Source organism: Tiliqua scincoides, chromosome 4, assembly GCF_035046505.1.
Source record: "Tiliqua scincoides isolate rTilSci1 chromosome 4, rTilSci1.hap2, whole genome shotgun sequence".
Classification (NCBI taxonomy): Eukaryota; Metazoa; Chordata; class Lepidosauria; order Squamata; family Scincidae; genus Tiliqua; species Tiliqua scincoides.
Window position 1 is genome coordinate 179,282,301 of NC_089824.1, and position 25,169 is coordinate 179,307,469.

Below are 25,169 nucleotides of genomic sequence, written 5' to 3' on the forward strand. Positions count from 1 at the left end.
TTCTCTCTAGAGGTAATTATCACTTAAACTGTTATATTCCTCTCTCTTTTTTGCCCAGGTGCTACTACAGTAACTCCCACTATTCCCTCAGGAGATGGAACTGCACCAGGTGGGTTATGTGATTGGAATGTTACATGGCTGTAACAGCCATGGGCTTTTTCAGGATGTATTTTGACTTTTGCCCCATCTGAATATTCGAACTCTTCAACTTTGTTTTTCTGTGGTAGAGGAAAAGGGACATTCCTTAATCCATTACAAATGTTGATTCCTTTTCCGGTTGAGAGCATCCTGCCATGATACTGCCCCTGCCTCTGCTAGGGTTAGGCACTAGTCCACTGAGTTCTGTAGCTCTCTGTTTTTACCTTACCTTTTTTCTTTTCTTCCTTTCTCTTTACCTTCCCCTGCCTGTCCCCTTGCCTCCCTAGTCAGGGTTTGGATCCCCCACGGGCAAGGGAGGGATTTTTCTGGAAGGCTGTCTACAGTAGCAACTGTTAACCTAGAAGAGACTTTTTCCCCCATGCTATGGTGTGAGGGGGGCCTGTGGGGTAGAGTCCTTTGTGTCATGCCTGCTGTGCTCACACTGTGGCAGCAACCAGCAGAAAGGAGAGCAGCAATGGATGTCCCAACCTCTGCAAGGGGTAGGTATGGTCTCCATGGATGACCTTTCTGGGGTAGGTGGGCAATCCTAATCCAAGATGAACCAACCACCATCACCAAGCCAGTATCTCAGGGAAGTGGGGTTCACAATCTCATCATTTTCTATGCCAGAACTTTCAGGGAATTGGGCCAGGTCTCAGTTCTTGGATTTGAGTAGGAAATAGTTTCCCTTGATTTAGTGTAACAAGATCAAAATCTTTGGTCTGCAGCATTGTATTCGGTGTAATCCTTTGGCTTCTGTTGCAGTTCTTCCAAATATGGATTTATATCAATTACTACTTTTGACTTTGTGGACTATAGTTAGTCCATGTTAGGAATACGCATGTGGCAGGCATCTCTCCCATTGTATAGGAAATGCAGGCAGATGTCTCTTTTGCATGGTATAAGAACATAATGAATAACAGTCCACTGTGACAGAACTTTAACAAATGCATACAGTTGTATGTTGCCTTGAAAATTAAAGCTCCAAAAATTAAATGATCCATTTTTCAAAAAATAGTCTGAGACTGGGGACCCACTGCCTATCGCAAGATCTGATGCGCCCACCCCGGCCCATCCTGTTTCCTTGTATGTCTTGTGTCTTCACAAAAGGCCTGTGATGTAGCAGCCTGAGGAGGGGGGCAAGACAGTGAGAAGAAACTCTTTAGGATTATATCACAAACTCGGTTTTGTACTTGACAGTACCATTATTGGATTGGATCCAAGACCTCTCTGGCACAGGCTTTGAAAGGTTGCTGCAACCCCCCCCCCAATGAGGCTTCATGACTCCATTGCGGTTGTGACCAACAGGTTGATGAACCCTGGCACAGAGTTTTAAAGGAATAGCTAGGGAGCAAACAGAGGCCACTGGTGGAGGCAGCAGATGATGCCAGATGCTGTCTGCAGGAATCTGTTGCCTGAGTCAGCACATCTCATTCCTGGACTTGCCCTGGAGTGGCAGGTTTGAGTGCTGCAGTTTTCCTTTGTTTGGCTACTTACTGGGTGTAAACTTGAGATGCTGAGGAAGAAATGTGATAACTAGGAGAGCTATAAATGAAGTCATGTTTATTGAGAGAACCATCAGAGGGTAGATGGGGAATGGGGTTGTAGTGAGCTTGGGGGAATCCAAGGTAAAACAAATGGGTGAAGTTGACTGACTCCTCCACAGGTCAACTCTATCAGAGCATGTGTTGTATTGGGTGAAAAAATGACCAGGGAAAAGCTACAAAGAAGTGTAGTAACTGAGGTATTGGAAATACCATAATTCTTCCCATAACGTAGGGGATATATACCTACAAAGCAGAGTGCTGTGCAAAAACAGTGCTATTAAGGATACAGTAGGAAACTAGAACTGGTGGATCTCTGCTTGCCAGAATACACTGCTTCCATTGGCTGCGGTAGCTGTCAATCACTCCAGGGCCTAAAGAGCGCTGTAATGAAACAGCACAAGAGAAGGCAGCATTTTGGGGAGTGTTGCTGTTTAGGGAATGAGAATCAACAATGATAGAGGAGGTAAATATGATGAAAGTGGATGGGAAGAAAATCTCCCAAACCTTTACACATAGTAAACATTTCTATAGTGCTTATTTTAAACATTTTTAAAGCAGCATTTGAGAAAAATTCCTTCCCTCATGCAGGATCTACAAAGGCTCCGAAAGAAGAACCAGGTAAAGCAGTGTTGGCAATAGTGATGATACTAGTACCGCAGATACTCGACTATAAGGCAATCTCGCAGATCTGTCAAGGGCATGTTTTGAACCCCAAATCAAGGAATTTTCTGTGACCCTTGGATAAATCGGGATGGGGGGAATGATTCTTTGGGAAATGTGAAATTCTTTGTAACTGACTTACCAGGAATTGTTCTGAGGAAGCAGTAGAAAGCCAGACAGAAAAAAAGGAGGTATTTTGCCTTTTCTAGACAGGAAGGGAGATGATGGTGCTAAGGGAGTTTTAGGCTTTGTGAGGAGCAGAGTGCTGCACATCCAAAGCAGCAGCCCTCATACAGACTCAATTGTTTGTTCTTCTGGTTCAAAACTGGAAACTCAAGGTTCACTATCAGAACACTGAAGCAAGCACCAATATCCTATGCCAATAAGTTCTGGAAAATAAAAGCTTTGCAGGCCTGCGATCCCTTGCAAGGGTCTGCAAAAACTGCAAGCTCAGGGTTCCGCTCCTTCTCCTAGAGCAGCCAGAAGCAGATTGAGCACTCCTGAGCGATGGTCCTCTCCTTTCCCCCTGTCTCCCATCCAAACACCTCCCATGCAACTCTTGCCCCTCCTTCCCTGCTCTTACTGCTGTAGCTGTAGCCAAAGAGGAATGGGACTTCTGCTCTTTCAGCATGCTCCATCGCACCTGAGCAAAAGCACTCTGGTCCTGCCCTGTTGGCGCGAGTGGGGCGGGACATGCTGGAAGAGCTCCCATGGGTCCACCCACTTACCGTTCTCTCTTCCTGGTGCTCTGCAGCACCTTTGCTAGTCTGTTGGATCTGGGCGGGGCCATGCTGAAGAAAGGAGCTCTCGCAAGGCTTGTGAGAGCTTCCTTCCCTAACATGGCCCTGCCTTTTACAGCTGACGTCTGCGAAGGTGCTTTGGAGTGCCTTCTGAGTGGAGTGGCCATGCAACGTCAGTATGGGGGGGGGCTGTATGCTACCCGAGCACTGCCAGAAATGGTTTTGTGAGCCACATGTCGGACCACAGCAGTCTAGAGGTAAATATGATGGAGGTTGGTGGGAAGTAAAGAGAACTCTTATGCATAGGAAACATTTCTATAGTACTTATTTTAAACATTGTGAAGCAGGAATTGATAATGATTCTTTCTCCCATACAGCATCCACGAAGCCTCCGGAAAGCACACCAGGTAAATCGGTGGTGGGTAGCAGAAATGAGTAATCTAATTTTCTGCTCAAGCTAGAGCTTGTGTTTTGAAAACGCCACTTTTGTACACTTAACTGGAGAGAAAATTTGAGACATGCCATTTGAGACTCTGAGAAGAAAATGCGAGTGGGACGATTCCCAGAACTTTGCATCTTGTGAATGATGAAGGAATGCTTCTTTTTCCACCCTTGCTAATTGGCTTGTGAGGAAAGATTTTGCTTACTAGGCTCCAAGGACTTGCCCATTTAGTCATCTCTGTGGCCTTGCTTTTCCTTCCTTCTAATTCCTGCAGAGCAGAGTAAGCTTGTTATTGCTAATTCCCTGAGGGATCCTGATGTGGCAATTGGTTTCTCTCCTGGTCTTTCGAGTGTACAGTGCAGAAAACTATAGTGGAAGTGAACTGTAAAAAATATTCTGAGGTTCAGTATTTGTCCTGTGAATTATAAAGTGCATAAAATGATTATCTGAGTTACTGTCTTGTATAGGTCTCCATGTGCACAGAGTGTGGCTGCATATGTGGCATTCATGTGAAATGTTAACTCATTCCTTTGTTTCTCTCTCTCAATTTTAGGGTCTAGCAATGTCCTGGGGATTGCTATTGGTAAGTATAGAGTAAGATATTTCAGTATACAGCTACTAATATTATACTGAAATATCTGATGCAAAGGTGATATGGAACACTTAACCCTCTATTCTCTTTCTCCACTCTGTGGTTTAAGTGTTAACCTGGATGGCACTTGCAAAAACTATTCATAGGGTACGTACAGACATGCCTACATATAGGGGCTGGTATAGCTTTTTTCCTTTTTTGGGGTATATACCGCTTCACTCTACCTTTACTCCTGCAATGAAACAGATCCCTGACTTGGATCCAGCATTGATTCCCTCCCCTCCCCCCCCCCAAAGCTTCAGGTTGTCTTCTGGGCTCTTAAACATGGTCTGGTTCCTGAATATGTTTAAGGTTTTTATGAAAACTTAATGCATTTCAGCTTGAAACATTGCTCTGGATCAACGGAGGAGAGTTGCCTTGCAGTTGTTACAAAGGCCAGTCAGTTGGGATTCTGCACTGCTGGCATCTGCTGGGAATAGGAGGACCTGGTTTCTCTTGAGCTTGCTTTTTCAGAACAAGGTTATACATTGGTCCAAGCGGTGAACGCCGAGTCATTGTAGACTCTTGATGTGTATACACCTTTCCTGCAAATATCTTCAATGTGCTCTAAAAGTGGATAAAAATTTCCTGTGACTTACCCTTATTATTCCGAGCAACCTAAATTTTAATGCCACAAGCAATATTTGACGACATTTCTGTGAATAGTGTGTCTTAACATTGATTCATTTCCAAATACTTACGAACCGAAAATAAGACTTGATTTATACCCTTCTAATTTAAGCACAAAAGATTGATCAGTGTTTTTGTGTTGCATTATACCCATCCTGTTAAACTTGAGTAGGTTGACTTTTATCCTTGTAATCCAATCTTGGAAGCCCATTTTGTCAAAGTATTTAATTCTATTCTCTATAGCATGATACCGTAAAAGACTTTTACTGACTAGTGTTTCATTTCTAAGTGCCTAGTTTAGGGTAATACATCTTTCTTTCCAAGATGAGCTAAGAAAACACTTGCAGTTTCTAAGATTGAGAATAAATTCTACTTTCCTTTTCGAACCAGCCTCTTCCAGAAGTGCTGTATGATCCGATGGAAGAACCACTGCTCCTGCAGTCTCCATATTCAGACATTCCCTCTCCATGGAGGAACATTGTGCCTTTAGCAGGAATACACCAGCAAGCCACTTGTACAATGTCTCAAATTGCATGGAAAATGTTTCCCTAAGTACAGTGTTTGCCTATGGAGATAAACACTGTGCTGGTGAGCAGAGGCTTGCAGGTGCACTTCTGGCATTCTATAAGAGTGAGCAATGTCCACACTTGCAGAATATGCGAACAGATTTGAGTTCTTAAATTATGAACTAATGGAGATTTCCAGCATATGTGCTGTATTGGCTTTGATGTAATCACATTGCTTGTACTTTGGAGATGTATTATAGTACATTTGTTTAAATCCCCAAAGAGTTTAAATCTTTGCCTTCAGTCAAAGCTTTTTGTTTTCTATTAAAATAATACAGGAGATCATCCTCATTAGATATAGATATATATCTATATATATATATAGATATAACTTTGAGGTGGTAATTGCTTTATTCAATACAATAAGTAGTCAGTACAGCCAAGATTCAGTTTACAGTTGGTATATCATAGTCAGTAAACCTTCATTTTTTTTATCATAGTGTGCTCAACTTCACATTATTCTAGGCGTTGTGCATGTCAGTTAGTTGAAGATGTAACATTACATACTGCGTACCCAGTTAACATTTTACCATTATGTGTTTAAATTCTCAAGCCTTGTAAGGGAATATTTGTTCTAGTGACCTCATGTGTAAGAATAGAATTTTACTGAGCACCTTACTGATATTGTTCTAATGAAAATCTGATGTATACAATTCAGAATAGTATTCTTCCTTACTAGATGCATTGTCAGTCTTAATTCCAGTCTAATTGTTGTTGCAATGAATAAGGTGACCCTGTACACAAGCAATATTTCTGCCTTATGACTGAATGCAAATTTTGTCTTTGAAGACCAGAAATCTATCTACAGTCTAACTTCTAATAACATCAGTTGTGTTTATCTCATCCAGACTACTTTCTAAGGAATTTTTTTATACTCAGGATCGCGTTGCTAAGGGGGCTGCAGGGACTGGCATGTACTCACCAGTCCCTGCAGCAGCCTCCCTGGGGTGCAGGGAGCCCTGCGCGAGTGTCTGTTCTTTCACTTAAGCTTCGGGGAGCCCTGCAGATGCTCGCGTAGGGCTCCCCGCATCCCAGGAAGGTTGCTGCAGGGACTGGTGAGTACATGCCACTCCCAGCCTTCCCCCGTCCCACTGTCTCCCCCCTCCCCTGCAAGGACTTACTGCAGTCCTCAAACTCCCTAGGAGTTTGAGAACCACAGGTTAATGAGATTAAACCATTCTTGTTTGATTCTTTACTAATAAGTTGATTAACTGTCTGCTTTCAGGGATTAATGAAAACATATGTAGTGAGAAATTTTTGTCATTCAATGGTACATGATCTCATATTCCTAAATTATTGCATTATTGCCTTTATGTCTTGTAATTAGACAGGTGTTGTAGCAAAGAGGCTTATTCTAGAATATATTCTGTGCATCCATGAGACAAATAGTCTTCCTGTGCTGAATGGAGCCTAGGCTGTCAATTCTGTGGTGGTGGTGGGGCATAATATGCCTTTTCTCAAGCCCAGCTTGAAACTCCTTTTGGGAATACATTTTAGTCACCATCTCATTGACTAGAAGGATCTATTTCTGACCAGAGAACTTTCAACTATGTCTCCCTGTTAAACCACGCAGGCCTCTCATTTCTCCCTCCATTTTTATCTGACCAGTTAGGGTCAGCCTTTCTGCAACTTGGCAGGGCAAGCAAGGCCCTTCCATTGGCCCACCCTGCCTAACTGCTATCTGGTCTTCCCCTTTGAGATTCTAGTAGCAGCTAGCTTGTCTGCATGGGATAGAGACTGTTTTGTTGATCTGTATTGGCCTGTTGAGGTGTCATGTCTCTCATTGGCCCTTTTTACTTTTAAGCTGGAAAAGAAAGGATTTAAGTAATTTTCTCTTTTTCCTTCAAGGTTGCCTCATTGGTCTTTTGATTCTTGTTGCTGTAATAGTGTTAATTCTGCGTTATAGAGGTCATCGTACACAGGGGTGAGTCAGCCCAAGATACAGTCTCTGATTGCCTGTAGCCTTTCTTTGGCTGTGTGAATAAGCGTATGCTGCTGAGCTTCTCTCTGCCTTCTTATAACACATAATTTTTCTATATAAATGTGCTTGATGTCCAGAGAAGGCTTACGCATGCTACAGTACCACTAATCTGCAGCGCAGAACTTGAAATAACAAGCAAAACATTGTAACTTATCTAGTACAGCTAATCTTTATCAAGTTCCTAGCACTGGTTTTATGGAGCAACAGTCTGCCTCGCAGGAAGGTGCCTCCTGATTCAGATCATTGGTCCATCTAAGGCTATACTGTTGGTGCTAACTGGCATCAGATATCTACCAGCAAGCTGTTTTTCTCTGCTGTATTTTCAGCAGCCAGCTGTTTTTCTCTGCTGTATTTGAAGATGGAACCTGGGATCTTCTGTGTGTAAAGCAGGTGCTCTTTCACTGAGCTTTGGTCCCTCTTTACTATCTGTTCTCATTGCTGGTGAATGTGAATGTTCACACCTCTGAAATGTTCTAGCTCTGAAATCTCTAAACTCCTAGAAGAATAACACCACTCCCAAAAAGGACTGCAGAATTGTATATCCCAATTCTTCAATGATAGTAGCATTCAAACGTTGTTGGTAATTCTAACACTTAGTAATAAAACAAAAATTCTATGTGACTGTATTGGTCCATCAGAAGAAAAATCCGCAGTCTAAGATCAGGTAGTCGTTTATTTGGGACTAACTAAAAATAATGAGGGGGAGGAACCCCAGTACACTTTCAGACTCTGCAGAACTCTTCATTTGTCAGATGGGAAGCTGGATGATATACAGTGGTATGTGCGAGGACATTTGCACCCCCAGCAATTACACACTGCAGCAATCTACAAATAATGTCTAAGGACCACAGACTTGATCAGCATTCCTTGAGCAGGCTTATCTAAAGTCGGTGCCATTTTTAGTTTGCAGATTAAAACTGTTAATGACTTGTAGCTATTATAATTTTCAAACCAGGTTAAAATTCTTAGAACATTTGTCTTGCATAATTGACATCTTTCTTGCTTCTGTCAGTGAGTCTTGGTGTGCAAGTCTGTCCACTTCTGGTTTGCATTCTCTGCATGATTTTTCCTGTGTTTGTTGTGATGTACCTTTCAAGTACTCAAAATATTGTGTGGTTAAGAGTTGGTAACAAACTGTTCTGATGTAATCATGAGGTTATGGATGAGGAAGAATTCATTCATCAGGTGTAATCTGTACAAAGTGTACCTTGTTCTGCATGCCCCTAGAAGGCTGTGGTGTTTGCACAAACATTTTCTATGGAATTAAAACTATACCATTATGTTTGAATTGGGGTCTGACTTTCAGGTAATGCTATAGAAATTTCCTTATTTTGAGAGTTTAAAACTGTTAACTACTTGATCTTACCTGGTTGAGAATGTTTGTCATTACAGTTTAAATTTCTATTTCCCAAGGAATCGGAACCACCTTCAATGTATCTATCTTGCTGTATCCTAACCTCCTCTTGGGGGGGGGGGGGGCAGAGAAGGCCAACAGACAATCTTCAGAATAATGTACTTTGATATTGCAGGTTCATTTTGGGGTGATTTTACAGAAATGAATTTAGCTATCAGATCCTCAAGGTTATAAAACTTTGGGCAAGGCCAAATTAAAACACTTCAATGTGGACGTTGGAATTTGATTCCTGGTCCAGAATCTTAATGTCTTGCCTTGTTGTACTGACCTTCCTATCTCTCCTCCTCCCCTTCTTACAGCAAATGTTTTCATATCTTAGGGTTGGAATGAAAGTCAGTTTAATGGGATATTATCAATTGCTTGTCACAAAGTCAAGAATGTTTTTATGTTATCCTAACTGCACTGTATAGTGAAAGGGCTCTTCTGCTCCAACCTATAGAAACTGGTGCCTTACTTTCTTTAATGAGAGAACATCTTTTCCCTGTAATTATACCACTAAACAGATTTCAAAGTAGATTTTGTTCTATAAGAGTACATGTATACATTAGTGCAGTGGTTCCCAATCTTTCTCACCCTGCAACCCACTTCATTTGGCCAATGATCATGAAGATGCCTGGGGAGGTCCCAGAGGTCTCTTCTGGGTTGTACCAGACTGGTGACCCACTCTGCAGGCCTTAGTGGTGGGCCTCGGTATCCTTTGGGGGATCTGGTTTTGGACCCCCACCCCCGCTGATACAGAATTTCATGGATACACAAATTCACAATCTTCACCCCAATAACCGCTCCGAAGGGGACCAGAGCTGTATTCCGGTCCCCTCCAGAGGGCTTTCTGAAGCCCAGAGAGGCAATAGGCAGACATGTGCTTTGGAAAGTCTTCCAGAGGGGACTGGATCACAGTTTGGAAGGCTTAGGTGGAGTAGAATCTGGCTCAATATGGGTCACAAGAAGAGCCCCACCAATCTAGTCCACCTTCTTGTATCTCACAGTGGCCCGCCAAATGCTTCAGGGAGCACACAGAATAGCAAGACACTACCCGCGTCCTGGTGCCCTCCCCTGCACCTGGCATTCTGAGGTATGCCTGGACTTGCGTTGAGCCAGATCTGCGGATGTATAATCTGTGGATAAACAGACTCCACCTGTAGTAGGTTTTTGGAGGCAAACCAGAAGTTGCCTTCTAAAACCTGTAAGTACAAGCCATGATGTGTATGCGCAACCTCCTGATTTTAGGAATGGGTTAAGTCAGAATGCCAGATGTAGGGGAGAGCACCAGGATGAGGTCTCTTGTTATCTGGTGTGCTCCCTGGGGCATTTGGTGGGCCGCTGTGAGATACAGGAAGCTGGACTAGATGGGCCTATGGCCTGATCCAGTGGGGCTGTTCTTATGTTGTTCTTAAGTAACTTTCAGTGGCTTCTGCAGGCCTTTCTGAGGCCTGTAGAGTAGGTTGCTGGCCTTGCACAGCCCAGAAGTGGCCTCCGGGTCTTCCTTGCACCTCCAGAATGGCTCCAATTTGGAGCCAAATGGCGGAATGGGAGGCCCAGGTCATGACACACCTGGCACGGACTTGCAACCCACCAGTAGGTTGCAACCTGTTTTTAGGAACTGCATTAGTGTGTGTAATTTTCTTTATAGTTGTGTTTTGATTTGGAGTGCATTTTTCTCCACTTTCATTGAATATCTCCTTTAAATCAGAAAACTTTTCATCTAAGACATATTCTCCATGGCAGCGTGCCTTATTAGTAGCCATCTGGGTTCCTAATGTTAATCTTGAACATAAATGTTCAGCATATCATTATCTTCAGTTTTAACTATTTTTTCTCCTTCTTGCTGTTCCAAGTCTGACTCAAATGAGTATGTCATCAGCAACTTTGTAAATGACACCAGCTGTAACAGTCTCATTCCTGAAAGATATTTGCTAAGATGTCATCTTAACCCTTCATCTAATGAATGCACAATCATTTGTATTGCCTAATGGGAGTTTTCTGATTCTTTCCAGATGTCATATTTGCATTTTGACACTTTTTCCAAATACAGATTGTTCTAGAAATGTGCTGTTCTCAACATTTCCCTTACTACATTTTTTTAAAAAAACAGGATTTTTAATGGCCATCTAACACAAATGGAACATTCACTAAAATTTACTAGCAGGAAAGTTAGAACAGACAGAAGTTTAAAAAGCATGTAATTTGTGGAATTCCTTGCCATAGGATGTTGTAATGGCACCTGGCCTAGATGTTTTTAAATGGGGGTTGGACAGATTTATGGAGGAAAAGTCCATCACTGGTTACAAGTCATGGTGACTATATGCAACCTCTGGGTTTTAAAAGTAGCCCATATCTGAATGCCAGAGGCAAGGGTGTGGCACAGGATACAGGTATATTATTGTAGCTCCCAGATGCATCTGGTGAGCCACTGAGGTAGAGGAAACTGTATTAGATGGGCCCTTAGCCTGAGCCAGCAGGGCTCTTTATGCCATGCTTTTAGGTGTGTTTTGATTATCTCACCTTTTGGAGTATTATTGGAATTTTTTTCCCTTTTAATGTGCTGGTTACTTGGTTCCAGACTATGAACATACTTCATTAGTTAAAATGAGTATTGCAAGGATAGGTTACCTCTGTTTGGCATCTGCCTATCCTGGCCTACTGCCAATTCCAAGCTTCACGTATGGGGGAGCTAACATACACAGCTAGGAACTTAATTTTCCAGTCCACCATTTGGAAGTTGCTGCTGCTCATCATAACTGAAGAATTTCTTCTATAACAGTATTTTCATAGGTGACATCCATAGACCTGTGCTAGCATTAGGCTGCAACTGGGGAAATGTAACTTTGTCCCTATTCCCATAGGCAGTGTTTGGACCTGCCTCTGCATGTGGGAGCTTGGGTACAAACATTTGTACTTGCAGGTGTTTTCCTGTGCATGTCAGTGGATGTGGGAAGCCCTTATGCATGAATGCACAGGAATCCCTGTGGAGTTTTGGTATTTTATTAGTTTGTGGAGTTTTAATACTAGAGCAGCGAGTCTGAATATTTTCCATAGTTAGGATCATACTTGTCTTCCAGAGTTGCTTCTCTTCTTAGGATTATGTAATCAGTACAGTTTCTGTTACTTGTAACGATGTTCTTTAGTAACTAACATTCAATTACTTCTGCTTTAGTTTCCATGATTGAACTTTCTTGCCTGAGAAGCACCAGCATGGACACCTTCAATGTGAAAATTACTAACTTTCAAAAAGTGAATTTTATACTGTGCACGGTGGGGAGTGCGTGTTTGCTTTTCTTCCTGACAAGCAACAGAACAAAAAGGACGTAATCTAATTTCTCAAGTAAAATGTGTAAGATTTTTTTTTAATCTATGTTTTTCTAGGAAAACGGACACTGGTACTAGCCCTCCTGATTCTTATCGTGTAGTCCCACAGAACATAGATATGGCATTGGAAGAGAAAAAGGAACCTGCGCAAGTATGATCTGATTGTACTGACTTTCTTCAGCAAAACTCTGGTCTCATCACTGACCATCCAGCTTGAACCTTAGGAGCATGAAGCAGTGTTTGGCCTCAGGAAAATCCTACCTGTTTGCACATGTTGCTTCTGCACAGAACAGGTCTGCACTTCTGTTCTTGTGGAACTCATTTAGCTTTCTGAATAAAATATAGAATTGGGTCTAGTTGTGCCTCGCCCTGGAGGAGATGCGTTATTCTTTCTAAGGGAAATAAGCACTTGGTGCTTCAGTTGAAGGGTTCTTGCTGGGATCCTTGGCTGTCCTAACGTATTTCATGGATCACAAGGACAAGCCATTTTTCTGACATGAAAGGCCACAAGTGTGGCTGTTAAATTCTCCAATCTCAAATTCCACAGGACTTTCCAGTGAAGAGCCATAGCTAATGCTTTCTTGCTTCGTCTTAGACTTAAAGTGTTGACAACAATATGTGCCTAATACAAGGGTGGGTGGGTGGGTTAGTAAGCAAACCAGAGCTTTTTATACTTAACCAAAAAAATCAAGAGGCACTTTTAGTTCTGGTAGAAGTGAGTTGAACAACTTTTTGTCATAAATACAAATCAGTGGATCTCAATGCTGTGCTTCGGCAGATTAAGCCTGAGCTTGTTACATATAAGAAAATATTCTGTGTGATGTTCGTTATTTCTGTTTTGCACTGTACAAAACTTATATTTGGTTAAATGAAGGAACTTGTCGTATAAAGAATAAAATGTGTTTCTGATCATGTTTGCAAATCTTGAGTAAGACTCCTGTGTATCATGGATGATTTTTCCACTCTGAGAAGACAGGCTGGTGATGTTGTGGAAACTGTCTGCAGCTATTAGGCTATGGCTACACAAGGTAATCCATAGTAATCTATGGCCTCAAGTCCCATGCTCTTTGCTGCAACCATCCTTGGGTTCTTGTAAAGGCTGGCCTCTCCATGAACCGAGAGTCTGAGCTGATATGATCCCCAGAAGATTGTAGTTTGCCCCTCTGAATTTGTGCATCCAAAGGGACCCTCGGGAGTAAATGCTATAGCCCGGAGGCAGTGCTTTTTTTGTAAAAGAAAAGGTGCAGGAACTCACAACTTGTCAATCTTTTATTTATTTATTTATTTATTTTTAAACCATTTTTTATTGGAGAAATAAAATATTTTTTGTGCTTCCCCCCTAAAGATGAACTTACTTCTGAGTAGACATGCATAGGATTGGGCTGGCAATCTCCACATCCCCTTCCCCCTAGCTACTTTTTCTACACATGGGGAAAAAATACTGTACAGGTGCACTTGTAGCGTGTAGTATATAGTGTGGCACTACTTTGAGGAGAGGAAGCAGTGAATGGATTCCAAAAAATGGCTTACATGAGTTCCATGTAGTAAAATTACTCTAAGCAACTGTGGGAGTAAGAATAAAAAAGGAATTCTTACATGAGAGGGGTCCTTAGGTGCACATAGAAACAGCTACGTTTGTAAACAAGCAATTAAATATGGTCTAATTCAGGTATCAGAATACTCTGTGTCTTTGGGAAGGCACTTGGCATGCAAATGTATGTTCTCTGCTGCCCTGAGCAGCTGCTGTACATTGCTGGAGAGGAGCTGCAAACACTGGCTGGTGGAGGGCATGCTTGTGGGGGAAGGATGAGGAGAATCTCTGGCAAGGCTGGACAACATGTTGTACACACGTAGAATCCCTTTTCACTTGCCCTTAGCAGGTGAAAATGGGTGCAGATATATATCTCTGCCAGGATTAAGAGCCCAATCCTAGGTATGTCTACTCTGAAGTAAGTCTTGTTCTAGTCAATGGAACTTACTCCCAGGAAAGTGCCTAGGATTGCAGCCTAAGAGCCCAATCCTATGCATGTCTACTCAGAAGTAAGTTCCATTATAGTGAATGGGGCTTACTGTGGATAGGATGGCAGCCTCAGGGCCCAATCCTGTGCCTATCTACTCAGAAGTCAGTCCCATTAGAGGCAGTGGGGCTTCCTCCCAGGAAGGTGTGGAGCGGACTGCAGCCTCAGAGCCCTTCCTCTGCCTGTCTACTCAGGCTGCAAGGCTATGACACTTTCCTGGGAGTAAGCCCCATTGAACACAATGGAACTTACTTCTGAGTAGACATGCATAGGCTTGGGTTCTCAGGCTGCAAGGCTATGCACCCTTTCCCAGGAGCAAGCCCCATTGAGCACAATGAGACTTACTTCTGAGTAGACACACCTAGGCTCGTGCTGCAGATTGGCACAGGGGCTGCACCAGCCAGCTTCCTTCCCCTCCTCCTCCGCCAAGCCAGTACCTGGGCGTTCCGTGGGTGCTGCAGCCTGGCTGGCTGTCCTCCTCCTCAGTGTCAGCGCATGTCCCCTGCGCCCTCCACCAGCTTGGAAGCTGCGAAGGGAAGCAGAGCGCGGGGGGAAGGGAGGCGGGCTGGGCTCAGGCGAGAGCTTGGAGATGGGGGCAGGAGGGGGTTGTTGTGCGGTCAGGCAGGGGCCAGGTGCCCGCCCACCCTGCACCCACCCAGCAAATGCCTGTTTTGCTCCCCCCCTCCTGGAATGCCTCCAAAGGGGAGGGGCCCCTGCAAAAAGGTGCCGGAACTCCGTCCCCCCCACGTTCCATTAGAAAAAAAGCCCTGCCTGGAGGAGTTATTTCAATTGATTTACTGTTAACAATACTGTATATTTTCCCCACAAATCCCTCCTAGCTTTATACTCTCAACTTTTGTTGAAATGAGAGATGGAACTTGCTGACATTTGCATAATGACACCTCAACTCCATATCCTCAGGTGACCTTTCCCAGTGGTTTCAAGTAGGTATTGAACAGGTCAGAATGGAACCCTGCAGCACCCCAAAATCTAAAGTTCAAGATGCTGGTGTCTAGGTGTTCCCCAGCACCAACTTCTGAGATTTGTTAGCAAGGAGGGCTAGAACTGTTACAGAGCCATGCCCTCAAGCCCCACCATGACCAGCCAACCTAGAAGGATCCATGCTCAATGGTATTGGAAATGATGAGAGATCCAGCAGGAACAATGGGGATGGACTCCTCCTTGAATACAGCATCCACTGAGGAAACCACCACTGTCTCCAACCTAAAGCCAAACTGACAGTGGTTCAAGATAATTTGCTTTATCCAGGTCTTGCTAGAGCTACGATACCACAACCTGCTTGATCACCTTGAGCGGAAATAGGAGGTCCAAAACTGGACAGTAATTATCCAATACAATGGGGTCCAGGAGAGTTTTCTTCATGAGGGGGCAAACCAGAGCAGAGGGCAGATCTAATAAGCCAAGCTGTGAAGTAACAGGAGGACAGCCTCACCATCCAGAGGATCCAATCCACATCCTCCCTCAGGCTGTACAAACTGAAAAGGATTCAGAATAACAGGACCAAAAGATGCCATAGAATGGGAATATTGACTAATATTGTAAATGTGGAGTCCAAGTCATGGGAGATGTGAGCAATTTTATTCATGAAGTGCCTAACAAATTGATCGCAGTTAAATTGTCCTCATTCTCCTGAGGATTAAAGTTGAGCGATTCCTGAACAAGTCAGGATTATAAAACTGCAATATAAGAACTGCAATATAAGAGCAGGTAAGCTGGCATGGGGGCAGATTGTAAGCAGGAAGGGGAAGGTTGGATCTGGTGGCAATGGCGCATGCTGGATTTTACCCCTTCTTTTGGAAACCTCCCTGCACCTTTTCCCTCCCCAGACATATGAAACCAAAATAGGTTGTGTATGTCTAAGGAGACCCATAGGTGGCCTGAGGACTCACATGGAGGTAAGGAAAAACATTTTACTTTACTTTGTGTTTGCTTTTTGTTCCCCCCATATAGCATCCAGTGCACTTTGGCACTGATGATGGGGGATAGCATCAGGGCAGGGCCTAGGAGAGGGGGGTAAAGGGGATAATTTATACCCGGGCCCAGGGTCAAAAGGGGGGCCCAAGAGCCAAAGGTGGGGGTCCAGAAATTTCATGAGATCTTAACGTAAGATCTCATGAAATTTTTGGGCCCCCTCCTTTGGCTCTTGGGCACCCCTTTCTAGTCAGACTTGTTTAGTTTTCTAGTTGCCCGCACGGGATGCTGGGGACACTACCAGGAGTGTGTGGCTGCAGCTATTGGCAAGCCATACGTGCTGGGCTGAAGAACGCATACATGATGCTCCTTAACACAGTGTCAAATCTGGGAGGATGCTTTCCATTCATTTTTAACGTTAGAGAGGACCATTCTGTATCAATTTTCTGCACAATTTTCTATATTTAAAAGATTTTAGAGACTTGGGACACATTCCTAACCCCTTATGTCAGTGCTTTCCAGCACTGGCATAGCGGTGCCAATGGGACAGGTGCTGCATCCTGCAGTTGGGTGTCACTCATGGAGGCCTCCTCAAAGTATGGGAATGTTTGTTCCCTTACCTCGGAGTTGCATTGCCCTTATGTCAGTGCTGGAAAGCTGGAAAGCACTGACATAAGGGGTTAGGATTGCGCCCTTAGTCTGTCTGGTTTTCTGTATTACTGTATCTAGCTGCCAGTGCCACATGGGTTGGTAGACCTGAACTCCCCCTTTGCAAAGGGACCCAAAAGAAATTTTGTACTCCCTGATTAAATTAATCTCAGAGGCCTTGCATCAGGGCCTGCAATACTCTTGAGAGTCAACTATGCCAGTACTGTACATTAGCTGCACCCCAGCATCTGAGCCTAGCACAAAGGTTCCGATGCTTTCCATTCATTTTTAAAGGCAGAGAGGACCATTCTGTATCATTGCACACATGGAGCAACAGTGAAGTCAATGGAAAACGCCACAGAGCTTTGGATTGGGACATGAACATTTAGCTGAAATGAATGAATGCAGTCTAGTTATAAATGAATACTTTGAGTCCTAAATCAGACAGCTAGGGTTCCTCAGGTTTTATTTCCTAGTGTATCTAAATAGGACCTCCTTCTACCTTGTGCCAAGCCCACAGGTGTACATGTTTGATCCCTGTTGCATATATGCAACACTGGGCAGAAATGACTTAATTCAGACTATGCATTTCAACACGTCAGAGTTTTCTACGAAACCCATTTACTCACCACAGTGTTTTGCTTAATCTCATACTACCAATATCTTTTTCTGTTCTAGGCTCAAACTGTAGTACAGTTTTGAATGTGCTATATTCAAATGTCCCCAAAGCAGTGGTTCTCACACATTCAGCACCAGGACCCACTGTTTAATAATAAATAATAATAAACTTTATATATATCCCGCCCTTCTCCCTAAAGGGACCCAGGGCGGTTTAGCATGAGAATCTGTCAGGACCCACCCGAAGTGATGTCATGGCCAGAAGTGACATCATCAAGCAGGAACATTTTGAACAATCAGGAGGTCTGGCTCAGTTGGTAGAGCTGCCGCCTTGTATGCCTGAAGATCTGAGGCTGCCAGTTCGAAACAACCAGAAGTACCCAAGAACTGATATACTGCTGAGCTGACCCTCAGTGGCAGAGAGGAGTTGCCATCAAGTGAAGCGTGGGAGGCGAAGGGCCAGAGAGAGGCCAGACTGGGAAGGAATCCAGCTGAAAGGAGGAGTTCTGTGAAAGACTAGAACTATTCAATTGTGAAAATCTCTGCGGGGGTTTAGAACAGCCTGCCTATGTAAACCGCCTTGGATTAACGTCTGAGGAGAAATCTGATGACCAAAGAAAGGCGGTATAGAAATACCTGTATAAATAAACAAACAAACAATCCTAGGCTGCAATCCTAGCCAGGATTAAGTCCCATTGACTATACACTGTAGTCAATGTACATATAGTCAATGTACATTGACTATACATTGTAGCTTGTTACAAGTAGAGGTCTGCAACATTTCCCCAAGTGCAGTCACATACCAGGGTAGCATCAAGTCTCATATATTAAAAATAAAATATTGAAATGAATGGGGACCCACCTGAAATGGGCTCGCGACCCACAGTTTGAGAAACACACCCTCAGGGCAACTGTGCTTTCTTCCAGCTGTCCCCTTGGCTTGTGTTGAGATCAAGACTGCATGTTGCAGAAGGAAGGTGGAGCCTGAGAGCCCACTCCTATGCATGTCTACTCAGAGGTAAGTCTAATTCTAGTCAATGGGGCGTACTCCCAGAACAGTATGGCTAGGATTGCAGCTTGAGTCACGCAAGTCGTAAGGGCGAATGACAAGTCTGGTGTGAGCAAGAAGTGCGGGTGTTTCGTTTTTCAGCAGCAGCCTGGGCCAGAAAGAGAGGCGCACCTGCGGCAAGGGGTTGGGGGCTCCGGGCCCTGCTCTGGCTCCGTCCAGGCCGCGCCTCCCTCCTGCAAGAGGAGCTTCCCCTGCAGCCCGTCCAGCCTTCCGGGCGCGCGCCTGCAGACGCGCTGCCTGCTCTTGGCGACGGGCGCGCCAGCATTATTCGGCAGGCGCCGCAACGGCAACGCGGCCATGCCGCGGAGAAGCGCCTCGCACCCTTCCTGCCCGCCCGCCCTTGGCCGAGCGTGGGGCGCTCGCTCTCTGCCGCCGCCGCCGCCATGGGGCGCCTTCCTCGCTGCTCTGCGGGGCTCCCTGCGCTGGCGCTGCTGGTGCTCCTCGTGCCCGCAGCCCGCGGTGAGTGGAGGGGCTGAGCGCCGAGGGGGCGCCTGTCCGCGCTGGAGCCCCGCCCCGCCCCGTCCGCCCCGCCCCTCAAGCTGGCTGGGGGGAGGCTTAGTCAGCTGTGCGGGAAAGGTGCTCTGGACATGCTCAGAGGCACTGTTTTTTTACAATTCCTGCCCAACGATGCATATGCGCAAGAGGGACCCAATGTGCACACCTGTGGGCCAGGCAAAAACGGGTCAACATTCGTTCACTTTAAGAACTGAATAAATAAATTGTAGTGTATTGTATACATTTTATGTATTAAGCATTTCTATCTCCCCTTTCTCATGGTGCAGGCAACCAAGGCGGCTTACAACATTAGAACATCATAAAACATTTTTAAAAATTTATTTGAAAAAAACAATAAAATACAGAACAAGTCCCAAGGATCATCTACAGGCAATTTAAAATGGTGTTGGTTAAAAACAGCAACTCATCATGTCAGCCCTCAGATGCCCTCCTAAATGAAAAGGTTTGAAGGCCCTACTGGAAGGTCTCCATGGAGGGAGCTGTTCTTAATTCTAGAGAGGGAGTGAGTTGCACAGCTGGGGTGACAGGGACAGAGAAGTCCCTGTCCCTTGCTGCCACCCACCGTGCCTCCTTCACTGGCAATGTGTTAAAAGCCCCCCTCCCCTCATGACCTCAAAGGACGGGCCAGAATATATGGAAAGAGGTGGTCCCTTAAATACCCTGGTCCTCATCAGGGCTTTAAAGTCCAGTACTTTGAATGGTGTCCAGAAACAAACTGGCAGGCTGAATAGCTGCCAAAGCAGTGGCCTGACTGAGTCAATCCAGTGAGCTGCACAATCACACAGGCAGCCACTTTCTGCACTAATTGGTTTCTGGACAGTCTTCAAAGGCAGCCCCACATAGAGTGTGCTGTAGTAGTCTAGATGTCACCAGAGTGTGGGTCACCATGGCCAAGTTGGACTATTTCAGGTATTCAGGCCCAGTCTGGATGAGCAGCAGTCATACCAACTTCCATGTGGATGGTGGGTTTTAGGTGCAGTGGTTCACTGTACCAGTGGCTTGCAAATCTCTCATAGTGAGCAAAGACTAATAATCCCATGCATACTTGCCATTAGTCAAAAGTAAGTCTCTCTGTACCTGGCATCCTCCATGCTGTAACAAATGAGGGCGCAATCCTATCCAATTTTCCAGTGCCAGTGCAGCTGTGCCAATGGATCTTGCACTGCTTCTTGTGGTGGGGCAGCAGTCAGGGAGGCCCCCTTAAGGTATGGGAACATTTTTTCCCTTACCCTGGGGCTGCAGTGCAGCTGCACCAGTGTTGGAACATTGGATAGGATTAGGTCTGGTCTCCAATTTCTAATACTGTTTATTTTAACACTGAATAAGTTCACCCACTGCTTCTGTCTTCTAAAAATTGGTCAAATGTTGAAATCCTTGGTTTCCCTAGCAGTTAAACTTTTCAGTGGTTATTCAGTTTCTCATCTGTAGCTAAATGGTTTCTGTTGCTTTGTTTCTTTGCAAGTCCTTGAAAGTCTCTAATCAGTTGATTTAAATATAGGAGAGGTGCCCCCATGAAATTCCCTGTGAGAGAGTATGAAGCACTGCATTTATTCATTGGGTTAGTTACATGAGCAACTTGAAACAGGTACAACAAACAATGTACAGCCCAAACATGGAAGAGTTCAGAAACCTTGGTGGTTATACTTTATGAATTATAAAGTAATTTATACTCTGTGACTGTTGCCCAACTGTAAGATGCAGCACATGTCCCAGTGGCACAGCTATTTCAGTGCCAGAGAGTTGGTTAGGATATGGGCCTAAGTCTCTCAGTAACTTTCTGAAAAGAAATATGGTGTGAGGCCTTACAAATTGTCTATTATTCAGAACTATCATGAACCTTTCCTTGCATTCAAGCTTAAAATGTGTTTCTGTCTCTCTGCCCAGGTGACTGTAGCAGCCCCGGACGAATTGAACATGCTGAGCTAAGGAGTGGGGCAGTACAAAACAGCTATCCTGTTGGAACTACTTTGTCATACCGTTGCATCCCAGGTTATGAACTTATTCCTGGAACAATTCCTCGAATTACATGTTCTCCTACTTCAGAATGGTCACCTAAAGCACCTCGGTTTTGTCAAGGTGAGCATATTTGTGTCTGTTTTGTCAGCAGTGGTTCCCGTGAAATGCTGATTGAAATGCACTTGAAGAGCAAAAGCTAAAGAAACCTTCAGCACTTTACTTTTTAATCTATACTATATGTTTAAAATATTATGCATTTGCTATAAAATCAGGTAAATACAGTAGAATCACCATAACTAAGTCTAGTTTTTTCTTGTGGGAACAATATACAGTTGGACCTTGGTATCTGTGCAGAATGCATTCCCAAATGTCTCCTGGAGGTGTCAGAAAGGCACTTCCAGTTTTTGCTGAAAGTGGAAGTGCCTTTCTGACACCTCTGGAAGGTGTTCTGAGGCCCAGAGAGGCCGTGCAGCATCCCCAAGTTTCAGAAAGCCTCCTGGAAGCAACTAGAAGGCACTTTTGTCCTCATCTAGCAGGTCAGGTGAGGCCTTCCAGTGTAGGTTTGGAACTTGTGCTGAGTCAAATCCAAATCAGCCCACCTGTAATCTGTTTCTGTAGTGCAAACTCTTCCAACTTAAATTGGGAAGGAAGAATAGCCTGAGCATCCTCAGTGCTGTGTTCTTCCTTATGCTCTGACACTTAACAATATCACAGATCATTACTCTTATTAAGAGAGCAGAAAATATTCATGGAGCAGAAAAAGTTACCTTGAAGCGTGGCATTATTTAAAGCTCATATTTTAGTACAATTGCTAAGACGTGCGCAAAACTGGGAGACAGTCTCCTGGTACCTGAAGGGGTACTCCACATGCCTCCTCATTTACCTGGTGGTGCTCTAGTGCAGTGGTCTTCATACACATTGCATATTTACATTTAGTTACAAGTTTATTTCATGCCCAGACATTTCATAGTAAAATCTCTTGCTGGCCAAATGTGTTGAACTGAAGAAGTCCCTCTTCTGGCCTGGCAGACCTTTATTCTGGGTGCTGGTGTAAACGTATGTGCTTAAAATCAGCAGAATGAGTTAATGCCAGACCTAATTTTTTCTTTTAGGAAGGAGATGTCCTTCTCCAGATTTAGAGTATGGGAAAATTGTATCCTCGACAGACATGCGACTTGGTGATCAAATAACCTTTGCCTGTGATCAGGGGTGAGTTGTTGGTCATGTTGGAGATTTTTAAATAATAATAAAGCTTTAATGGTTTTTAAAGCCATTCAGGCTATTGGCCTGCACCATACCCTATGGCAGAGGTTCCCAAACTGGGACGCTGCTATACCCCAGCCAGGGAGACTCTGTCACAGCCCCCTTAAGGGACAGGGCAACAGTGGCATCTTAACTGCCGCAATCTTGCTGCCGTCAGGGAGGAAAGGGGTTTTTTGGACTTAGGGTCGTAGTTGGTCTCTGGAGGGTCCAGGGAGCCTTCAACCCCCTCTGCAGGCCTCCCCAGCCTCCTGTAAAAAGCAAAAAATAAAAGCCACTTCTGATTTTGCAACAAAAACTGGAAGTAGCTTTCTTTTGCTTTTTACAGAAGTTTGGAGGACCGGGAAGCCCTGCAAAGGGGGTCATGGGCTCCCTGCACCCTCCAGAGATCCATACAGACCCCCAGGTAAGTCCAAAATAACCCCTTCCTCCCTGGCTGCAGAGTGATTGTGACAATTGTGTTGCCCTCCCCTTCCCTGCAAACACCAGGTCCCAAACTGTCTGTGAGTTTGGGAACCTCTGCCCTATGGCAACAGACAGACTGTGCATTGTGTGAGGTAGTCACTTTGTGTATCCTTCATTTCCTTCCAAACATTTTCATTTCGAAACTGGTTGTCGTACTGTCAGAGGAGAAAAACATCTATCTACCCTCTCAGTTCTATTCGTAGTCTTTCCCTGTAAGGACCCTGTAAAACCCTGTAAGGAATGTATTCCAGCCTTCCGATCAGTTTGGTTATCCTTCTTTGCAGATTTTCTAGATTTGCAGGAGCTTTCCTAGGGTTTGGCAATCAAAACCAAATAAGCAGTCTTATTTGAGATTTCTAATGACTTCTAGAGTGGAATTTGCCACCTTCTCAGCTGCCACACACTGGATTTGCTATTTTCATTGAGCTAGCCTCACTGACCAAAAGGTCTCTTTCCTGGTTTGTCCCTGACAGCTCAGATGCATCAGTGTATATGTCAAGTCAGGATATTTTGTCCAAGGGTGTATCACTTATTGACACTGAATCACAATGCCCATTCCATCAGACTAAATAATAGCAGGTCATTTCAAACTTGGCCATCTTTCTAGTTACCCCCAACTTCAGATCACTTAGGAACAAGTTAAAAAGTCCTGGCCCTTGACAAATTCTTCCTGGACTCCTTTTCTTTCTTCCCTCTACTATGGCATAAGAACAGCCCCACTGGATCAGGCCATAGGCCCATCTAGTCCAGCTTCCTGTATCTCACAGCAGCCCACCAAATGCCCCAGGGAGCACACCAGATAACAAGACACCTGCATCCTGGTGCCCTCCCTTGCATCTGGCATTGTGACATAGCCCATTTCTAAAATCAGGAGGTTGTACATACACATCATGGCTTGTATCCCGTAATGAATTTTTCCTCCAGAAACTTGTCCAATTCCCTTTTAAAGGCATCCAGGGCAGATGCCATCACCACATTCTGCGGCAAGGAGTTCCACAGACTGACCACACGCTGAGTAAAAAAATATTTTCTTTTGTCTGGGGGCCCACTTATTCCTGTTCCATGCTTCCTGTTTTTTGAGCAGTTACCAATTCATAAGACACCCTATTCTCTTATTGCATGATAGGCTCCAGCATTTGATGTGTTTAAAGAAATTCTGATTACGCTTGTTTTTAGACATGTGCTTCCTGTATCCTTTTTATGTATCCCATATTTTCTTTTCTTTTTTTGCCAGTTTGTGATTACATTCTCATTTGGGAAAGATCTCCATTTTCTGAAGGAAGCTGCTTTTTACTTCCACTTTTTATTGCTTTCTTGGCTCTATTCATGAACCATGCTGGCCACTTTCAGGATCTGGTGGCACTTTACTTTCATAGTGGTATACATTCTAGTTGAAGTTCTGTGCCTTCATGCATTCTGGAGAAAGTTGACTCTCTTGATTTTCACTTTCATTCTTTATTGGCATCCTCATCTTTGAGAAGTCCTTTTGAAGTCAAGTATGTGTGTTGGACTTCCTTGACAACTTCCTGTCTTGTCACAGCTCCTCCCCACTGGGCCTTGTGCCCGCTTAAGGCTGATTAGTTTTCCTTGGTTGACTCACCAGTACAGCACACAAAAGTCAGAGTCCAGAGTCAGTAAGCCAATTCACAGTCCAAGGTCCGTCCGTCCGTCCGTCCGTCCAATCAGTCAAAGGTGCCAAGTCAGAGTCCAAAGTCAGTAAGTCCAGTCAGCCAGTCCTTTCCACATTCACTCCTCCTACAACCCACAATCCTTTCTATCTCAGGTGCTCCTTATATCCTGAGGGATCTCCTTTAGCCTCTAGTGGCTGCAGCTGTGCAGCACACCTCCAGCTACCACCTGGGCCTTAATCCTGCATTCACTTAGAGCAAGGAGCACTGTGGACACCACACCCTATCTCCTCGGTAATATCTTCCACGATGTCACTACACTTCCCAGTTGTGTTTATTTAAAATATTTACATCTACCAGTCCCCTTGTTATTGGGGATTACAATGAAATACAAAATTACAGGTTGTGTCTCATTATTCACCAGGGTTCATTCCCAGAAATCAGTGGATGGCAAAAATCACATTAAAGCAAATCCTATTAAAAAACAATGTCCTTTTGCTGGGCGATTTAAAAACAGCCTTGTTGACCTTTGTGATGTAAAATAGAGTCATTAGGCAGATAATTCATTAGTCAGTCTCTTAGAAAGGTTTCACTCCACTCTCAGCCAGGGACCCCTCCCTTCACCCAGAGCAAAGTGATTATCTTTCTTTCACATGCTGAGGGGAAGGGAGGGCTCCAAGTGCCTGGAGAGAAAATGATTGATGTATTGTCAGCAGGCTTCCCTCTCACATTAACAAGGCTATTGTTAAAGGACTATTTTCCTTTAATTTAAAGGGCCCTTCTCATTGTGTTGAGATAGAAAAATCCATGGATTTTTCCACAGGTGAAAAATCATAGATTATTAGGTTATATGTGTAATTGCTTTCATGCCTCTGTCTCTCTACAACAGTAAGAAAAGCAGTTTTTAAAACTGTGATTTTAAAGGGATGCTTCTTTCCCTTTCTTCAGGGATCAGCACATTCCTTCTCATTTGCAATGGCCATTTGTGTTGAGTTAAAAATCCG

The 25,169-nt window shown here is 44.2% G+C and overlaps 1 protein-coding gene across 2 annotated transcripts in view; it reads left to right on the forward strand.

Annotated features, from left to right (window-relative positions):
• Nucleotides 1-12,977, forward strand: part of LOC136647386 (membrane cofactor protein-like) — a 36,706-nt gene extending 23,729 nt beyond the window's left edge. Inside the window, exons 7-12 of one of the 2 annotated variants that reach the window (XM_066622900.1) lie at nucleotides 59-109; nucleotides 2,274-2,303; nucleotides 3,463-3,492; nucleotides 4,081-4,110; nucleotides 7,203-7,278; nucleotides 12,113-12,977. In XM_066622900.1, coding sequence (XP_066478997.1) covers nucleotides 59-109; nucleotides 2,274-2,303; nucleotides 3,463-3,492; nucleotides 4,081-4,110; nucleotides 7,203-7,278; nucleotides 12,113-12,212 — 317 coding nt within the window. In that variant the 3' untranslated portion in view covers nucleotides 12,213-12,977. The remainder of the gene's footprint in view (nucleotides 1-58; nucleotides 110-2,273; nucleotides 2,304-3,462; nucleotides 3,493-4,080; nucleotides 4,111-7,202; nucleotides 7,279-12,112) is intronic. The other variant, XM_066622901.1, reaches the window with a different exon arrangement.
• Nucleotides 12,978-25,169: the final 12,192 nt, after the last annotated feature.